The sequence below is a fragment of the Hypomesus transpacificus genome, chromosome 4, assembly GCF_021917145.1.
Source record: "Hypomesus transpacificus isolate Combined female chromosome 4, fHypTra1, whole genome shotgun sequence".
NCBI lineage: Eukaryota > Metazoa > Chordata > Actinopteri > Osmeriformes > Osmeridae > Hypomesus > Hypomesus transpacificus.
The window spans coordinates 6,936,258-6,954,858 of record NC_061063.1 but is presented as its reverse complement, the minus strand read 5'-3'; the positions used below and the strand labels follow the sequence as shown (position 1 = coordinate 6,954,858).

General features: G+C 49.0%; 1 protein-coding gene across 1 annotated transcript in view; it reads left to right on the top strand.

The window, feature by feature from the left end:
* The window catches only part of efna3a (ephrin-A3a), a 40,890-nt gene that overhangs the window by 16,448 nt on the left and 5,841 nt on the right, over positions 1 to 18,601 (top strand). The window contains exons 2-3 of the mRNA XM_047019005.1: positions 16,540 to 16,841; positions 17,311 to 17,376. Coding sequence (XP_046874961.1) covers positions 16,540 to 16,841; positions 17,311 to 17,376 — 368 coding nt within the window. The remainder of the gene's footprint in view (positions 1 to 16,539; positions 16,842 to 17,310; positions 17,377 to 18,601) is intronic.

Here is an 18,601-nt window from a genome sequence, read left to right as displayed (position 1 = left end):
TAGCAATGAAAGGAGCGAAATTGAATTAGGCGTGTCTGACGTGTCATTATAAGCGTCCGGAGCTAGGGCGGTGACGCTGTGCTAATCGAGCGTATTCTGCAGGTGGAGCTGGAGTTGGCAGCGGGGGGCTAGCAGGACCAAGCGGACACCGGGTGGGGACCATCAGTGCTCAAAAGCACACAGGAGGGGAGAGAGTAGGCTGGGCTCTGCGGCGCAGTGCAGAGCAGACCTGGCTCTGCCAGCTCCACTGGAGGCTGATAAGCCTTAATGGCGTGGGCACAATGATTCACACCACGTCTCCCTGCCACACACACACCTCTCGGGGCTGTAAAGAGTCATTTTCAGGACCCGGGGCAAATTTGCAATAGCAGGGAGCCTCTATTTACCAGTAATTGCATTTCTGTCCTTCGTCAGAACTCCCTTCGAAATGTTCAGCCTCGGGAACTGGAGCGGGAAGAAACGCAAATGTGTTCCGGGCATCCCGCAACGTTCTGCCACACGCTTTTAGTAGCTGCAAAATGTGTTAGAACTGTGAGCTTGAAGGGAGGATGAACAGAGTTTGTCGCTTATCCTTCTCTCAAACCAATTCTGCTGAAGAGCTAAAGGTGTGCCAATCCCAGATCAATAATTTTACATTGATCAATTAAATCCCCGGTCTTGATAGAGATCTGTACCTATGGGGTCCAACAGGATTGAACGAAAATGCTCCAACAATAGACCATCAGCATTATCCACACGTGTCTTGACCCAAATTATGATAAATAGTCTTGATATGTGGCTACTTTTGCACAAGGGACAAGAGAGGAAGAAGTTTGCCTGCAGGATCTCAGCAAGCCCAAGGGAATCATCTCAAACAAAACAAAACATTACTCAAAAAGACAATAGAAAGAGAGAGAGAGGTTATCAAACTGTAAAATATATCCCATTGGATTGTAATGGACTGATCTAAGGCTTCTACTGAGATGAAGGGGCTGAATGTCCAGATACATATTCGAGCAGAGAAAACAGGAACAAGGTAAAAAAGTAAGAGGTAGAGTTATGCCATGAAGGAGTGCTTTGCGTCACCCACACACACCTAAGATGGAGATACAGAGCCGCAACACGTGCACTAAAATCAATTGACCAAAGCAATTCCTTTTGTGATTTGCCAAATGTTTGTGAGCCAAGTGTTGGCAATCGGTCAAAGAATAGTTTGTCTTTGGTCTATGTTCAAAACAAATCGTTGTTGGCCACAAGTTAGTGTAACGTTGTTGGTCAGTTGCATTAAGATTGCAGAACATGACTCCAAATGCCCATCTGCCCCTTTTTCACTTAATTGTCTGTTTTCACTGGTTTCAGGATTGTGAAAGAACAATCATTCTACCTTGTGACGGTTCCACTGCACAGATCTAATTTTTCTGTAATTGGAGCACACCTACACACACACACCTACACACACACACACCTATGTGCCCCTTACACACACTCAAAAAAAACACTGATAAAGAACCCAAATCCGTATAATTCATGCATGCTTTTCTTACTCTTTCACTCACCGACACAAACACACATATACAGCCTCCAACTTTGACCGTTGACTGGTATGTAGGTGGTCTGTCGTTGTGTTTACACATGCGTGGCCAGGCACTGCAGAGTTTGTTTGGCCTACCGCTTATCCACACAAAGCGGGTGGTTTCCCCCCCTTACTGGAGAACTAGTTGTGCTCAAACCGCAAATAAATGGAACATGAGTTAAGTGATATTTCTAGACTCTCAAGAGAAGGACACGGAGCAGCACCACCTGAGCCCAGTGCCACCTGTCACAACCCACAACACAGCCGGTACAGGGACGAGGAACAAGCCTCCTAGCCCCCCTTCTCTACACTCGAATGTTCTACACCCATTCTCTGGATTAGAGGTTTAATTGAGCCTCATAATCACCACTGTTGTTCTCACTTATTGTTTCCTTGCTCAATTTGTTTTCTGTTTTTTTATTTTATTTCATGCTTCGGCAACACAAATGTTCCTTTGTCATGCCAACGAAGCAATTTCCGTTCAATGCAATCCAATTTAATTGAATTTAAGGAGAGAGAGCGAAGGAAGAGGGAAAAGGAAAAAGAAAAGGCAGTGTTTGAAAGAGAAGCCTGCGGACAGAAGAAAGGAGGGGAATAGAGGAGAAGAACCGTTCGTCTCAAAGTTGGGTTAACATTCTATATCCTGTGGCTGTTTCTACCAGGATAAAGACTACAGAACGATGGAACATGGCTCTCAAATTCTACAATAAAATCTTTAGGAAGGTTGATGTTAATTAGTCTCAATCAATCAACCTGTTTATGAAAGCTTGGGACATTCTGTATTTCCTGTGGTAAGCAAAAGCTATTGTCTTGGGGGATCACATGCTTAAAGAGATTATCTTTGGTGGCTCCAGGTCACTTTCTCTTCATTATATCAAGATTAAAAGAGGAAAGGCTTCCAATAATCCCAGATAGGATTGGATTTTTATCACAGCTGTCTTAGCCTTCTGTATCTGCACCCATTTCACAATGCTCAATGATAAAGGAGAGAGAGGAGTAGCCTATAGTGTATTTTAATCTTAACCAAAGACAGCCTAAAACTACACAGTAAAATCAACCTTAATCTTTCCTTGAAAAATATAATGTATGACCCATCTCTGATGGTGATTGATTAAGAAAGCAGCTATGCATTTGTATGTACATGGGAATTGGTGTGTAGTTTAATGGTATTGCATTGTGTTATTTGAACAGTGTAAGACCTAGTATGGGGAGCAGTGTAAGGGAGAAGTGGATGTTTTAAAGCGGCAGTTGAAGGTTGTGATACCAAAACACAATCAATGTTAACATCCACTTTCCTTGGAAGGACCCATCTCCCCCATACCAAGTTTCACTGTAAGAAGTGTATTACACTAGACCAAAAGAAACTATAACAAAATAGCTGTCAATATGTAACTACATATTATATGTTGTTACTATAGGTATTGCTCTAATCTGCAGTTAAATGGAGATTAATGTAACCGTAATGTAGATTTTTGCCGATTTTATTTTTTTCCATTATTGTGTATATTTTTTTACAAATACAGGGAACACACTTCTCTTCAATACCAGTGCACCTGATCCACAGGAGTGTGCTGGTCACACTCACACAGCTCCTGCCAACGCAGACTAGTGCCTGGGGAAGGCTGAGGGTGTTATCCAGCTGGTTTTACACCAGGGGAATCTAAGCCCCCCACAACACACACACACTCACTTTGCAAATCAATACTGGTCTTGACTGTGGCCAACCGGCTGGAACTGGGTCCAATTTCCTGGTGAATCAGGCTGTGTTCGTTCACCTTACTCATCAGTGGTGACTGGGCAGACAGCACCCCTGCCAACCCTCGACCAAAACACCGTCTGGACTCGCGTCGCTGGCGCACATTAGGCACATTAATAATGCATTATTACACGGCGCAACATGTCGTAATTAACCAAGGTGATTAAAGTCAGTGCCGATATGCTAGACTGCGTATTACCGAGTGAGCACAGGCGATGACTAAGCTACACATCTATCTCTCTGCTGAGGCTGTGTGTGCATCCATTTAGATGATCCAGCCATTCATCCAGCCATTCATCCAGCCATTCATCCAGCCTCTGGATAAGAGCGTGTGCTAAAATGAATAAATGTAATGTAAATCCAGCCATCCATCCGTCCATGCTCCGCTGGCGATGATTGCTAGATTGTGACGTGGTGATTCATGGCTAATGCGTGCTCATTAGAAAGCAGGAAGTGATATTTAGCTGAATACAGTCAAGCATTTAATCAAAATGTCAATCAAACGTATAATGCCATAATTTCTGGAAAGAATTTAACAGGGCAGTAGAAATGAGCACATGCTTCACTCTGTTGCTCGCTCTCTCTATCATTGATTCTTCTCCTTCACCCTCCCTCTCACTCACTCTGCTCTTTTCCTCGTCTCCTTCCCTCTGTAATCTCCCAGACAGGTTTTCTCCAGTCCGGTGGTTCTGCTCCACTACCCTCTGTCCTCCATCTTCCTGGTTCTTCATTGAACCCCAGGGTGTAAAACACTGTTAAACCAGCATCAGTGTAATAGTTGGCATTAGCCCTTTGAACTAACCTTAATCAGACTGTAATAAACTCACAGTTGCTTTTTGATAAGGCGGTACACGCATGCACACACACACACTACACACTTTTGTGTCTAGACACTTCTGGGAAGTGTGTTAGTTTTGGTGTGTTTTTGTCTCTGTGTTTGAAAGAGAGAGAGAGAGGTGGAAAGAGAGAGGCAATTCTTGCCTATTGTTATGGATATAACGTTGGCAATACAAAGCCTGTCAGAATCTCTTCTGCAGATGCAGTGTACTAGAGCTGTGCTCGAGACACAACTTTAATTGGAATGTAATTGGAGAAGCACCATTGATCATAAATCACATTCGGCTACCTCTCTCTCCTTCCCTCCCTTTCCTCGGTTCAGGGCTCCTTCATGTCCTATGCTGTACCTCCCCTGTTCTCTCCTCCTCCTCGCTCCTCCTTCACTTTTTCTTTTCTCCTCCTCCCTCTCTGTCCTTCCTTTCACCAACTACCTTCCTGTCTACCTTCTCTGTCTGTCACGTTCCTGCCTTCTCTCCCCTATGCCTTCCCTCGCTCTCTTTCTCTCCTTCTCCCCTTCCCTAACTCTCGCCCTCCCTCGCTATCTCGTACGGAGAACGTCAGTCATGTGCAGTGGAGCGACGCCGAGGAACAAGGCCCCCCTGCTGGGTCCACAGTGCCAGGGTCAATGTACGTCTTGGACGCTTACCACTATCGAGCAGGAGAGGAGGCAGGGGGGAGAGCAGAGGAGTGGAGAGGCCAAGAGAGGAAAGGAGACGAGAGATCAGGAGGAGAGAGACGGGGATACGCCAACGGATGAGGAGGGAGTGGGGGGATCATTTGTAATTGCCTGTGCTCTACTCCATTGTGTTATTTCTTCCAGCATTCAGTTAAGTGAGATTTGTTTTTCCTTTTTGTTGTTTCGCAGTCTTCGGAGAAGTCAATTTGACGCCTCATTTGTCAACCACTGGTACACGTCAGTGGCCTCTCAACGGTGTCAGAAGCAAAGCCTCCTCGTTCAGCTGGAGTGTAGATGCGAATCAAGCTCGAGGAGATTGGCTGGGCACCATTTTGAATGCAGGGTCTCCCGCAACAATGAAAGCTGAGGGAACTCTTGGAGCACCCCTGTCCCAAATTGATTCTGAAGTGGAAGAGGAAACACAAAAGAAAGAGAATGAGGTGGAGAGGAGAAGCGAGGGTCACAGGGTCATATCATTTTTTTAAGACAAAGAAAAAAAAATATGAATGGATGAACAACTGTTGGGAAAGTTCAACAGTTGATAGAAGGAGGACAGTCGTGGAGATTGAGGGAGGACCATGACCAGTTGCTGATGACCAGTTGCTGATGAAAACAGCACTTGGTCAAGGACCAGGTCAAATTCCTGAATGAGTAAGGCATTAAGAGTTAAGATGGATGGAAAGGGAAAAGGAAAGGGAAGTGTGAGGAAGACAGAGTGAGAAAGAGAAAGAGAGAGAAAGCGAGGGGTCGTGAGTAGATTCCGAGAGGAGGGTGAAATGTCGCGAGCCAGGGGATGGGAGAGAGGCAAGGGGAGAGAAGAGGAGTGCGAGAGAGCGAGGGAAGAAGGCTGTTGTTTTAAGATCAGTACGGATGAGTGCATTTCCGTCCTCTAGGGAGGGGGCCTGTTGGCTCTCTCTGTCTGTCATTCCACTCGTTTATGCTCCGCTCGGAGAGAGAGGGAAAGGGCACTGTCTTGGTGTGATGAAGAAAGTGGGAGGGGGGGGTGGCAGGGTGCCATACTGCCGTTTTCATCATTTCACGCACTTTTTTTGTTTTTACCTCTCCCTCTTGGTCTCTTTTTCGTTTTCCTCTTTTGCATCTCTCACCCACAGCTGTCATCCCTCGCTGTCGCTCTCCCCCTTCCTCACCTCGCGTCGGATGTTCCGTACGTCCCCTCGGTTTGACTTGTTCGGTTTCCCCCGTCTCCAAGCCTGGCAGTCTTCACAGAACATCCCTACAGAAAACAGAGTGTTATCGTCGACACGAAGGAGGATACTTGGGCAGTCACACAAGAACTGTGGCTGGCTCCGTGTCTCTGCTTATGGTTTTGGACCAACATCCGTATATCCAAAGCCAATGCTGTCATCCACATACCCATGATGGATAATGTCCACTCACACTGTCACGAGTGCTCCCCTCCCAGACCCGAGCACACAGCCATTCAGTCTTGCTCCCTGAACCAACTGAAGTCCTCTGCAACACAACCCCCAGGTGTTCCGACAAACAGTCGCATGCCGCTTTATGCTATGATTCTAAACTTAGAAACAGCTTTGAAATCCTGCACTGCAGATTATTCACAGAGATTTTCACCATGTTTTCAGCTCGTCTTTTTTTGTTGTTGGAAAGGTTTGAAGTATGGTGAGGGTTTATTTGATGTGTTTGATGTATTCAGTAACCAGGACAGTGTCAAACTCTATTGTTGTTGTTTATTTCAGGCTGTCTTGTGATACAGGTATGTACGAGTCATGTGAAGGTTATCAGGCTTGTTCTCACTTTGGGCTAGAGGTGGATGGGAAACATGACTGGCTCCCCACTGGTTTGGCATAAGTATTCATAAGACGCTTATTTTTACCCCTTAATGTGCATGTGCCTCACAGTGGGAGCAGCCAAAGGGTGTAACACTAATGTCATCCTGTGGCCGTCCTCCAGCTAAAAACCAGGTTCCCCTCTCCTGCTTACTCCAATGTCACCTTCATTTCTAACACTTTCTCTCTCTCTCCCTCTATCTCTCTCTCTCTCATACTGTCTTCTGCCCTCTCCCTCCCTCTCTCTCACCTCCTCCTCTAACCCCTCTCCCTGTTTGTCATTTTTCATCATCTGTCTGTGTTTCCTAATCTCTGTCCTTTCTCTTCGTCTCCGTCTCAATTCATCATCTCAAGTTCAGTCTTGTGCTGAAGGTTACTGACTCGCTGATAGAGAGAACAGGAGGAACAGACGATCACAGAAAATGACAGAAAGGAGGAGGGGGGGTGGCGGTCATCTCTTCATCCCTTCCTCATCTCTCTTTTCCCCTTCCTCTCTATTTCTTCTGCCCTTTATTTGTGTCCCTCCATCTGGCTCTGCCTTTCACCCTCACCCTGACATCCATCCCTCACTCCTTCTCTTCTCCTCCTGGTGATCCCTGTCTTCCTGACAGTGACAGCCGTCAATCACTGAGAGCTTTCTGCCATGGCTGCAACACGGGACTGTTGTGCCCAGCTCCAGTGTGTGTGTGTATGTTGGTGTGGGGCGTACGTGTGCATGCTAACGTGCGTGTGTGTGTGTCTGCATGTCTGTATGTACCATTTAAGTACTCAGTATGACACTAACTCATCACAGTGTGAAGCAAACCGTCCCACGACCAACATCTCGTAAATCAAACAACCTTAACCCTCTCTCCACCCCGCAGCCATGTAGCCAGAGTCCTGAACCCCACTCTCTGCCATGTCCTCAGCAGTAGAGCTCTTTGAAACACAATGACTCTGACCCGCTCCATCACGCGCCAGCGCCATCACACGCCAGCGCTAACACCCGCAGGCTCACACTCACATCAGTACAAGAGAAGCACATTAGTTGTGTGTGTGTGTGTGTGTGTGTGCACCGTGTATGCTATCTTTACACCCACTCAGGTGCCTGTGTTGGGGACCAGGCCCATGGCATAATTTGACTCTCTACTCTCTTAATCTGGAATTTGAATCAAGACACACACACAGAGACAGTTCGACCTCTGTCTAACCTGCTAAGTTCTGTACAACAAGTTTTGGTTACACCGTGAAGGCCATATCCGAAGCTCACAGTCGTATTACATATTGATAAAACATCTATTTCAAACTTCCTTCAGTCCCTTTCACCCACACCCCGCCTTTCTTTCGGCCTCCCTCTATCTCTCTTTTGTCCCCCGCTCCCAAGTTCAACTCTATCATTTTCAGCTCACCTTAACATATTCCTCTTCCTCTCCCCCATCCCTTTGTCATGATTTATTTATACATTACACATCTTTTCTTAATAATCTTTCCGCTTATCTTTCTATTCCCCCCCCCCCCTCCCCCCCTCTTTGCCTCCCTCCATCTCAGCCTCCCTTTCTTCTCCTCACGGCTAAAGCACATTGCCTCTCCTCTATCTCTGTTTCTGGGTGCTGTTGCACCCCCCCCCCCCCCCATCCACCTCCACCCCCCACCTCCACCCCCTCCCATTCACCCCCCCCCCTCCTCCCCTCCCAAGCTCCAAAGCCACCTCCCCTTATCTTGTCTCCCTATATCCCTTCATCTCTTCTTCTTTCCTACCCTCTCCCTCCTCTATCTCTCTGCCCGGCTTCCTCTGCAGTCCTCGCTCCCTCCATCCCTCCCTCCATCCCTCCCTGGCGCTCTGTCCCTCTGCCCCTGACTGAAATTAAAACCCGGCGGTGCGGGCTTGGCCTGACCACCTCCCCCGCCCCGGCACAGCCATATGGGCCTTAAGAAACAGACCTTGAAAAACAAGATAAAGTACATCAAAACTGCTCCAGAATCACGGCTCTGTGGGCCGTGTGGGTATTTTTAGATACAATTTTTCCAATTTTGCAGTCCGTATTCAGCCTTTTCTCTTCGTCCCTCTTTCTCCCTCCCTTCCTTTTTCTATATATCTCTCTATCTCTCTCTCTTTCTATCTCTCTCTCCCCCTCTCTCTCTCTCTCTCTAGTTCTCTGTATTTTTGTCTCTTTCCATCTCCTTCTCTCCCTCTCTCTCTCTGTCTTTCTCTCCCTCTCTCTCCCTCTCTTCCTGTCTCTGTCTCTGTTAAAGCCAGCCAGACAGGTCCGATTCTGACAGTGGGCCGAGAGTCTGCAGTGATTAACACTGATTAAAGTAGCTAACGAGCCTTTTTCTCATTTGGAGTGTGTGAGTGAGGGGTTATGTGTGACAGTGAGTGTGCGAGTGAGGGGCGATGTGTGACAGTGAGTGTGTGAGACAGTGCATGTGTGGAGAGATTGTGTGTGTGTGTGTTTTACCATAAATGTCACTGGCATCGATTGGATGCACAACTAAATGGGTCTTTTTACGTGTGTGTGTTTACGTGTGTGTGTTTACGTATGTGTGTGTGTGTGCACACGTAAGCTCAGTTTCAGTACGCATGTGTGTGCTTAAAGCAGATCCTTACAACAATATCTCCTTGTCTCTTTGCCACATGAAAAACACCCACACCCATAAATGACAACGACACTGAAGCCTCGCTGCATCACCTGCGTCTTTGTTTCGAGTCAGAGTCAGGGTTTTTGCAGACGCTCATGTGTTGTATCTCCTCACGTAACCTTCCTGCATGCGTTCAGGCCGGCTGAGATGTTTGGTTTAGAGCTTGAATATGCAGCACCTTGACCCACAGCCTCCTCTCCCTGACGGAGTCTGACTGAGTGAGTCTTTCAGCTAGGATTCAGATCCGACATGGCTGCCTCAGCCATAAGAACAACTCCATGAATTATGAAAGGGCACAAGCACATCACTGAGCCACACGGTGCTCCGAGGAGGAGAGGGAAAGAAAGAAAGGGGGGCGGGGGGGGGGGGGAGAAAGAGAGAGGAGAGAAAGATGAAGAAAGATAGAGATACTGAGGGCTGCAGTGCATGTGTGTTTTTTAAGGTGTGCGTGTGTGTGCGTGTGAGAGAGAGAGACAAACGAGTAATAAAAAAAAAAGAGAGATGGAGAGAGAGATCAGCGCTGCATCCTCCCATATCCAGCCAGAGAGAGATCAGCTCTGCATGCTCCCATATCCAGCCAGAGAGAGATCAGCTCTGCATGCAGGTGGTGGTGAGGGGGGGGGGGGAGTATGCTTGTCCGCCACATTGCTTCCTTACCCCCCCCCCCCCACACACACACACACACACACACCCTCAAGCCACCCACTCGGGTAGAAGACGGCTTTTTACACCAATTATCTAATGTGTGATCTTGGAGGGCCTGTCCGCCTGTCATTGCAGTGTTCCCTTCTGTTTTTCTTCCCTCCTCCGGTCCTCCGGTCCTCTCCTCCGTGGGGCTCTCTGTCTCGGCCGTGTTTTGGCAGGCGTGCAAAGGGCTTGCTTCCAGTAGGCGGTGGCACGTGGCACAACCCCTTAATACCACCAGGCAGCTGCTGCAGCCTTGCCGGATCCCAGCGACGCACTGTCCCTCGTCTCAGCGACGCACTGTCCCTTGTCTCAGCGACGCGCTGTCCCTCGTCCCAGCGACGCACTGTCCCTCGTCTCGGCGACGCACTGTCCCTCATCTCAGCGACGCACTGTCCCTCGTCTCAGCGACGCACTGTCCCTCGTCTCAGCGACGCACTGTCCCTCGTCTCAGCGACGCACTGTCCCTCGTCTCAGTGACGCACTGTCCTTCGTCTCAGCGACGCACTGTCCCTCGTCTCAGCGACGTGCACTCACCAAGACACTAACGTGCACACAAGTTCACTAACTGTATCGAGCCTTTAGACAGAGAACATTGATACAAGGTAAACAGCGTTCATGAACGACATTGTTCCCTAGTGGGAATGGATGAAAGCCACGTGTCTGGTCTTGGACTTTCCATGGCGCTTGGCAAGTCGGCTCTTTGTCTAGGGTCTGAAAAAAAAATTAAATGCATCCACGTTAGGTGCTGGCGCAAGGTCTTAACTACCTCATGATAGGGAGTACCTTATGAATGCTTTCTTTTGTACACCTGCTCTTATGTATATATGGTCTTTGCCATGGTCTTGAGAGAGCGAGACAGTGGGGGAAAAGAGAGAGTGACGTGAGAGAGAAAACGTGGGCTAGGGTCAGTCAATTATTCAGAGAGTGAAATATGGCCCATCTTACCTCCGGCAGCTCAGAGCCAGCCCAGCATCACCTCCTCTCTGGCTGCAGAGATACCTTCCCAGTCTGCTCTCTCTCTAGTCCTGCCTTTTTAGAGGGCTGCAGAGAGAGACCTACCTGTCTTCCTCTCTCCCCAGCACCAGTGGGCTGTGTGGACTGACCTGTGCACTCTGCTGTCAGGTGTTAATACAGTAATGACCTCCCCTCCACTGGCCTGAAGCTGTACATGTGGTTGTTTACACAAAGAGACAGTGGACCGGGAAAGGGACGGGTTATTTTAAGAACAGATCAAATATGAATATAGGAAGAGGTCTGTGTGTGTTCTGTAATCTGCGTGTGTGTATGTGTGTGGGTGGCAAGTGTAATTTGTGTATGTTGAAGTGTTTTATGTGTGGGAAGAGGTGATTGAACAATATGTGTGTTTGTGTATGCTTGTTTGTGTGGGTGTGTGTGTGTGTGTGTGTGTGCATGTAGAAGTGTGTGAGGTTGTATGAGGCGAATCCGGTGTGTCTTTGCTAATCATGTATGTGTGGACACGGGTGAGACTGTATTATAATTCTAATGGCACTATGTAGGTGTGTGTGTGCAGTTACATCCCTGCAGTTGTTCTGGCTTAGAGTCAAAAGCCAGGTTCTATTTGGTTGGCACTGTCCCTGTGTGTAAGGTCCAATCTAGAAATAGGTCCTACACTCTTGTTCTCTTTTCCCCTCTCCTTCCATCTCTCTCTCTCTCTCTCTTTCTCTCTCTCTCTCTCTCTCTCTCTCTCTCTCTCTCTCCCTCCCTCTCTCTCTCTCTCTCTCTCTCTCTCTCTCTCTCTCTCTCTCTCTCTCTCTCTCTCTCTCTCTCTCTCTCTCTCTCACACACACACTCCTTCTCTTACTCTCTCTCAGTGCCGACCCAAAGGAGAGGCTTAGAGAGTTAGGTTTGTGAAAGGTAGGACCCCACTGTGGCAGTCTTCCTGTGAGAGTGAGCAGGGGCTCTCACACGCGCCACTTCAAAGCACACACACACGGTGCTTTGAACAGATGGAAGTAGTTCTCTTGTTCTACGGCCTGTGTGCTACTTCACCGGCTCAGCCTGATAATATGACATTTTTGGGGGAGTTACTGCTCAGCAGAAACTCATTCCGCACCCCGGTGTCAGTGCACTTGTACGATATAACCACGTAGCCCGTGTGTGTGTCGAGTGTGTGAGAGAAAGAGTGTGGGCCCACGTTGTGTGTGTGGACTGTGTGGTCCCGTTTGGGCCCTTATCTCACCCATACCGCCTATGGCCTGACTTTAGACGTCTCCCCAAGATAAGAGCTTTTGTTTTCCTTCGATGGCCGCCGCCACCCCCCCCCCCCCCTCCCCCACCCCCTCCCACCTTCCCCCACCCCCTCCCCCCCTCCTTTTCCTACTCTGAACATGGCGATGACATTCCCACTGAGGCGGCGAACGGTGAAAGAATCCGTCCTGATGAAGGGGGCCTCCATTGTCTGACACAACCTTTTACAGTCTCGAGAAAAATCCCTGTCAGCACCGACACCTGCATGCCTCCTTCTGAGCAAACAGGACAATAGGAAGAGAGAGGCGAGGTAGAGAACAAGCTTCACTGTTCAACTGCGGGCTTTGAAAAACACGGATGAATAGAGAGAGCTCAGCCCTTCAGTAGTAATATGGGCATACAAGTAGATGGCCGCCTTGGAAAGGTCCCCTTGTCACTTGTCACTGCAGCAGGACGGGGAAAGACACTCCAAAACTGACTTCTGTTGAGATTTGACGTGCAGCACATTAGTATGCCAATGATTCTTACTACAGTGTCCGTATTTGCGAGATTGCTTTTGGAAGTGATTTGGTTGTCTCGTTTTCTAAATGACTATGGCTGCTGTCGCAGAAGTCCACACAGAAGTCTCCAGCTAATTGTGTACAGCCTGTATCCAGCCCAGCCAGTCCAGCCAGCCCAGCCAGCCCAGCCAGTCAAGCCAGCCCAGCCAGTCAGCCAGTCAAGCCAGCCCAGCCAGTCAGCCAGCCAGTCTGTCCAGCCAGCCAGCCAGCCTGCCAGTCCAAAAACCTCCCTTGATGCCCTCCCTCCCTCCTTCTCCTTCCCACTTTCCCTTCTAGTCTCCCCAAGGTGTGAGCCACCACACTGAGGGGCTATAGCATCGTTTAGATGGCCCAACCCCTAACCCTTTTCCTCTATCCCCCCACCCACCCACCTCCCTCACACACACACACACTAACACTGAGCGCTCAGGCTACGCAATCCAAGCCCCCCCACCCCCTTTTCCACCACCAACCCATCAGCGTCGCCAAAGCCCTGACTCATCTCTGAATCATCACCACTGCTCGCCAATGGTGGCAGCCGGGGACTCTGGATACCCTCCGGTACTGGGAGGCTGCTGCAGTAGCGTCTGCCACTTTTCTCCGCGAAGCCTCTCAGGTCCTCAGTGACGGCTCTCCTCCTCCGCCATTTTGGATTGGAACAACTTCGGAGTATGGGCACTGAATAACGAGGCTAACTCAATCAATTGGCGCGTTGTCAGGAGACAGAGGGCTTGTGGAAGGAGTTTTGAGGCTGAGGTACAGGGAGAAGAAACAGGCGAGACTGGCTCTTCATAGCACAGACAAGACCAGACAGACTGTCTAACACCCTGAGAAAAAATCAGATGAATCCTGTTTTCTAAGCTGGTTGATGTTGTTAGATGAGTTGATGGTGTTTTAGCATCCGTCCATCCTGGTTACCTCATGTAACGAGTGATGTTATGATGACCTCATGGTGGTTTGATCCAAGCTTGTATGATGGTTAACTACAACAGACTGAGTTTGGAATAGAGGTTTTGGGTAATTGTGTGATCACCCATTTAGGTGTTTGTTTAGGAATGGCCTACCCGGTACCACCTGGAAGATTTCTCTCTCTCTCTCTCTCTCTCTCTCTCTCTCTCTCTCTCTCTCTCTCTCTCTCTCTCGTGCTCTCTCCCCACCTCCCTTCTCCCTTGTTGTCCCCACCCCCCACCCCCCTCCCTCGCCTGTCTCCAGTTTGGGCTGGCTTTACTAACGAGGCCTGCTTTCCCACTCAGGAAAATGATGATGAGACAGCAAAACCGACATGGAGACAATGCTCAGCACAGAAGGCTGGAGGGGGGGGGGGGGGGGGGGGGATGGAGGGGGGGGAACGAGAGGACGAGAGAGAAAGAGAGGGAGAGTTTTTCCTTGCGCTTTACTACATATATACGCTACCCTGGGGAACACTTTATCTCTGTCTCCCCCTCTGCTTTTCTCCCCTCGCTTCTTTCACGTTTGTCATCGCTCACACGCTTCTCCTCCATTCCTTTAGCTTTTTACCCTTAACCCCTCCCTCTCTCTTTCTCATCCTCTCCCCAGCTGGTTCTCTTGTTCCCTGTCTTCTCCCCCCCCCCCCCCCGACTCTCCTTTCCTCCCCCCTCTCTTTCCCCATCACTCCATCTCTGTCTGAGGCTCTCTGCTGTGCCTTTCCTCTCCCTCCCAACCTTTGTTTTCCCCTCTTCTCTCTCTCTCCCTCCCTCCCTGTTACAGCATCCCTCGCTCTCTGCCTTGCCCCAGCACCTCTGCGTTGTGGCTCTAAGTGGAGTGCTTATATAAGTCCTTGCCCCTATAGATACCCTCTCCTCTCAGCCTGTCTCATCCGCTCTCCTCTCCTACTCCTGCCTTACACTAGGCCGTGCCTTTGTGACTGAATGATGATATAACCGCGTGGTCTGACGTTCCATCCAGAACAACACTAAGCAGAATATGAAGAAGTCTAAAACGCACACACACACGCACAGAAGCGCGTGTTACCCGCAAGGGAGTCGCAAGGCGTACTCTCTCCCTCGTTTTCTCTCGTTTCTGCTCCACTCAGTGACGGCATCTCTCTTCCTCTCTGCATTTCCACCCCATTTGTGTCTATGATTCCCCATATGTCATCACATTCCTCTTCTCCTTTCCTGTACTCCCTCTCTTCTACCTCCTCTACTCCCACCCTCCTCTATCTCTCTCTCTCTCTCAAACCTCTCCATGCTTCACCCCCTCCTCCTCCCCGCACACATACACACACACATCTCTCTTTCCCTCCCCCCATACCCCCCCTCCCTCTCTAAATATAGTCCCTTTGAAGCATGGCTGTGTTGTTTCTTCTCGCAACACTGCAAGACTCAAATCTGTCATCCTGCATCAGAGAGACATGGGTGGGGGAGAGATAAGATTGATGGCAGGGAAGGAATAGTGGTTAAAAGATACGATATTCATCTGCCTTAGCATGTGTGTAATGGCAAAAGAGGGAAAGGAGAAGAGAGAGGGAGAGAGAGAGAGAGAGAGAGAGAGAGGGCGGGAGCGCAATACAAATAAAAAAGACAAAGAGATGCAGCCACATTGTAGTAAGAGAGATAGTATTTATAAGACAGTTAAAGAGAGAGAGAGAAAGGGAGAGGTGTTGTGACATTCCTGATCCTCATTTTGCAATTGAATAATAATCTCTCTTGAGACCTGACCTAGTACAGACTACCGCGTACGTGTATGTGTGTGCGTGTGTGTGTGTGCGTGCGTGTCTGTTTGTGCGTTTGCATACATATACTGTGTGACAAAGAACAATGACAGTGCGTTAAAAAAAAAGTACAGAACAAGAGAAAATGAAAGAAAGAAGAGCACAAGAAAGTGTAAGAGTAAAGCCTTGGGCAGAATGCAGCACAATACTGCCATCCGCTGGTGGCTAACTGTTACTGCTACTCCAGTAAATGGACCACTCCAACACGCCGCCAGGGAAGAATGCAATCCTACTCCTACGTTCTCCCTTCTGCACCTGCAGGATCATGTTAATGATATCTGCTTGTTATTGTCAACCTTTGTCTAATGATCTTAATAAGTGTACTTAGTACCTTAAACAGAGTAATGACATGGGGGAAAGTTGAAATCCATTTGCACACGCATTGTGTCCTGACTTAGAGTCATCAGAATTGTGTGTGTGTGTGTGGGTTTGTGTACTTGTGGTAACTTGTGTATGTGTGTGAATTTGTGTAAGTGTCTGAGTGATAATGCGACTATGTGTATCGTGTTTCCAGTATATTATGTCCAGTATATGTGTCCAGTATGTGTCCAGTATATGTGTCCAGTATATGTGTCCAGTATGTGTCCAGTGTATGTGTCCAGTATGTGTCCAGTATATGTGTCCAGTATGTGTCCAGTATATGTGTCCAGTATGTGTCCAGTATATGTGTCCAGTATGTGTCCAGTATGTGTCCAGTATATGTGAGTGCATCTCTCTGTCCTCCACAATGTCACGGCACACACCCCAGGACTGACCCTATGTACCGGCTAACACAACGTTGGTCATCAGTGCTATCCAGAAGCCCTTCACATGTTACTGTGTGTTCCCCTGAAGCAGAAGAACACCTCTCAGGCCACTGACACAGTCTCCTTCCACCTCAGTGACTGCAGCCTTCTGGGAGTTGTAGTTTGGGAGAATATTATTTTCCGCAGCTAGGTTCCGTGGCAGGGGCCTTGGGGAACAGAATGAGGAAATGGGTATTTTATGCAGAGGGAGGAAAATATCTCTCTGTAGCAGAGTCTTACAGTTGTGTGATATATTCCTGTATCATTGCACTCATCCTTTCTTTTCTCTTCTAACCTCTCTATCTCCCCCCCCCCCCTGCTTTCCTTCTCTTTTTCTCCAGCTTGCGTAGGGAAGGCTACACAGTGCAGGTCAGCGTTAATGACTATCTGGATATCTACTGCCCGCACTACAACTCCAGCCAGCGGGGGGCGCTAGAGCGCTCCACCGCCGAGCAGTATGTCCTCTACATGGTCAGTTACCGTGGCTACCGCACCTGCGACCCTCAGATGGGCTTCAAGAGGTGGGAGTGTAACCGCCCCCACGCGCCCCACGCACCCATCAAGTTCTCTGAAAAGTTTCAGCGATACAGCGCCTTCTCGCTGGGCTACGAGTTCAACGTGGGCCACGAGTACTACTACATCTGTGAGTCCCCCGTGATGATGATAATGTTGAGGAAGAGGAGAAGGTTGATGATTATATTGATAGTGAGGAGGAGGATGATGATGGTGACGATGATGGGTGGGGGGGGAATCAGAAGTGGGATGAAGTAGGAGGATGATGATTGGAGGAGGAGGAAAGGGATGGTGATTGTAGGAAGAGTAGAACGATCATTAAGAGTAAGAGGTGGATGATGATTGGAGGAGGAGGAAGGGGATGGTGATTGTAGGAAGAGTAGAACGATCATTAAGAGGAGGAGGAGGATGAATGGGGAGAGCAGCAGGACGATGATGATGGTGAAGACGAGAAGGATGATGAAGAGTAGAATGAGAACAACAACATGAGGAGGGATGTGGTCGCCCCCATGGTTGTCTGTGTCTTGTGTCATGAGTGTTGGCTTGTGCGGCGGCCTGCAGAGGGCAGAGGACTAACACATATCTGTACTCTTTGGCAGCCACGCCCACGCATCACCACGGCCACAGCTGTCTGAGACTGAGGGTGTATGTCTGCTGCTCCACGGGTAAGCATCTGTCTGCCCTCTGTCCTTCCACTGTCTGCCCTATGTCCCTCCACTGTCTCCCCTCTGTCCCTCCAGTGTCTGCCCTCTGTCCCTCCACTGTCTCCCCTCTGTCCCTCCACTGTCTGCCCTCTGTCCCTCCACTGTCTCCCCTCTGTCCCTCCACTGTCTCCCCTCTGTCCCTCCACTGTCTGCCCTCTGTCCCTCCACTGTCTTCCCTCTGTCCCTCCACTGTCTGCCCTCTGTCCCTCCACTGTCTGCCCTCTGTCCTTCCACTGTCTGCCCTCTGTCCTTCCACTGTCTGCCCTCTGTCCCTCCACTGTCTCCCCTCTGTCCCTCCACTGTCTCCCCTCTGTCCCTCCACTGTCTGCCCTCTTTATCCTTCCACTGTCTGCACTCTCTTCCTCCACTGTCTGCCCTCTGTCCCTCCACTGTCTCCCCTCTGTCCCTCCACTGTCTCCCCTCTGTCCCTCCACTGTCTGCCCTCTGTCCCTCCACTGTCTGCACTCTCTTCCTCCACTGTCTGCCCTCTGTCCCTCCACTGTCTGCCCTCTCTTCCTCCACTGTCTGCCCTCTCTTCTTCCACTGTCTGCCCTCTCTTCTTCCACTGTCTGCCCTCTCTTCCTCCACTGTCTGCCCTCTCTTCCTACACTGTCTGCCCTCTCTGTCCCTCCACTGTCTGCGCTCTCTTCCTCCACTGTCTGCACTCTCTCATATCTCTATAAAGAAAACATTCAAAAGCACATAAGCACATAAGTTCAGACAAAAGCACTTACTGTAAGCACAGACCAAGTCTCTCTGCTCTGTTGTCTCTCTCTTTTTCTCTGTCTGGCTTTTTCCCTTTCAGGTGTGTGGACTTTCCATACAGTGTTTTGTCTCACTCGATTCCTTGTTGTAGTCTTTGTCAAGCCTATCTTTCTTTCTATTAACCATATGAATCAAACAATGGCTACAGCAATAATGTAACAGTAATGGTTCTTGCAGGCTTTTTATGTTATTCAATGCAATCCTCAACAACAATTTTTATTATTATTTTTGTCAGTTTCTCCATCTCTCTCTCTCTCTCTCTTTCTGTGCTTTGTCTCTCAGATGGTAATGCCTTTCTGTGGCAGTTGATGTGATTTTTTTTACCCCAGTTGCCTCCCTCCCCCCGAGGGCCTTTGATCAGAGCCCGGTACTGAAAGCACCCCACCACACACACAGACACACACACCCCTAACCTTGTCAG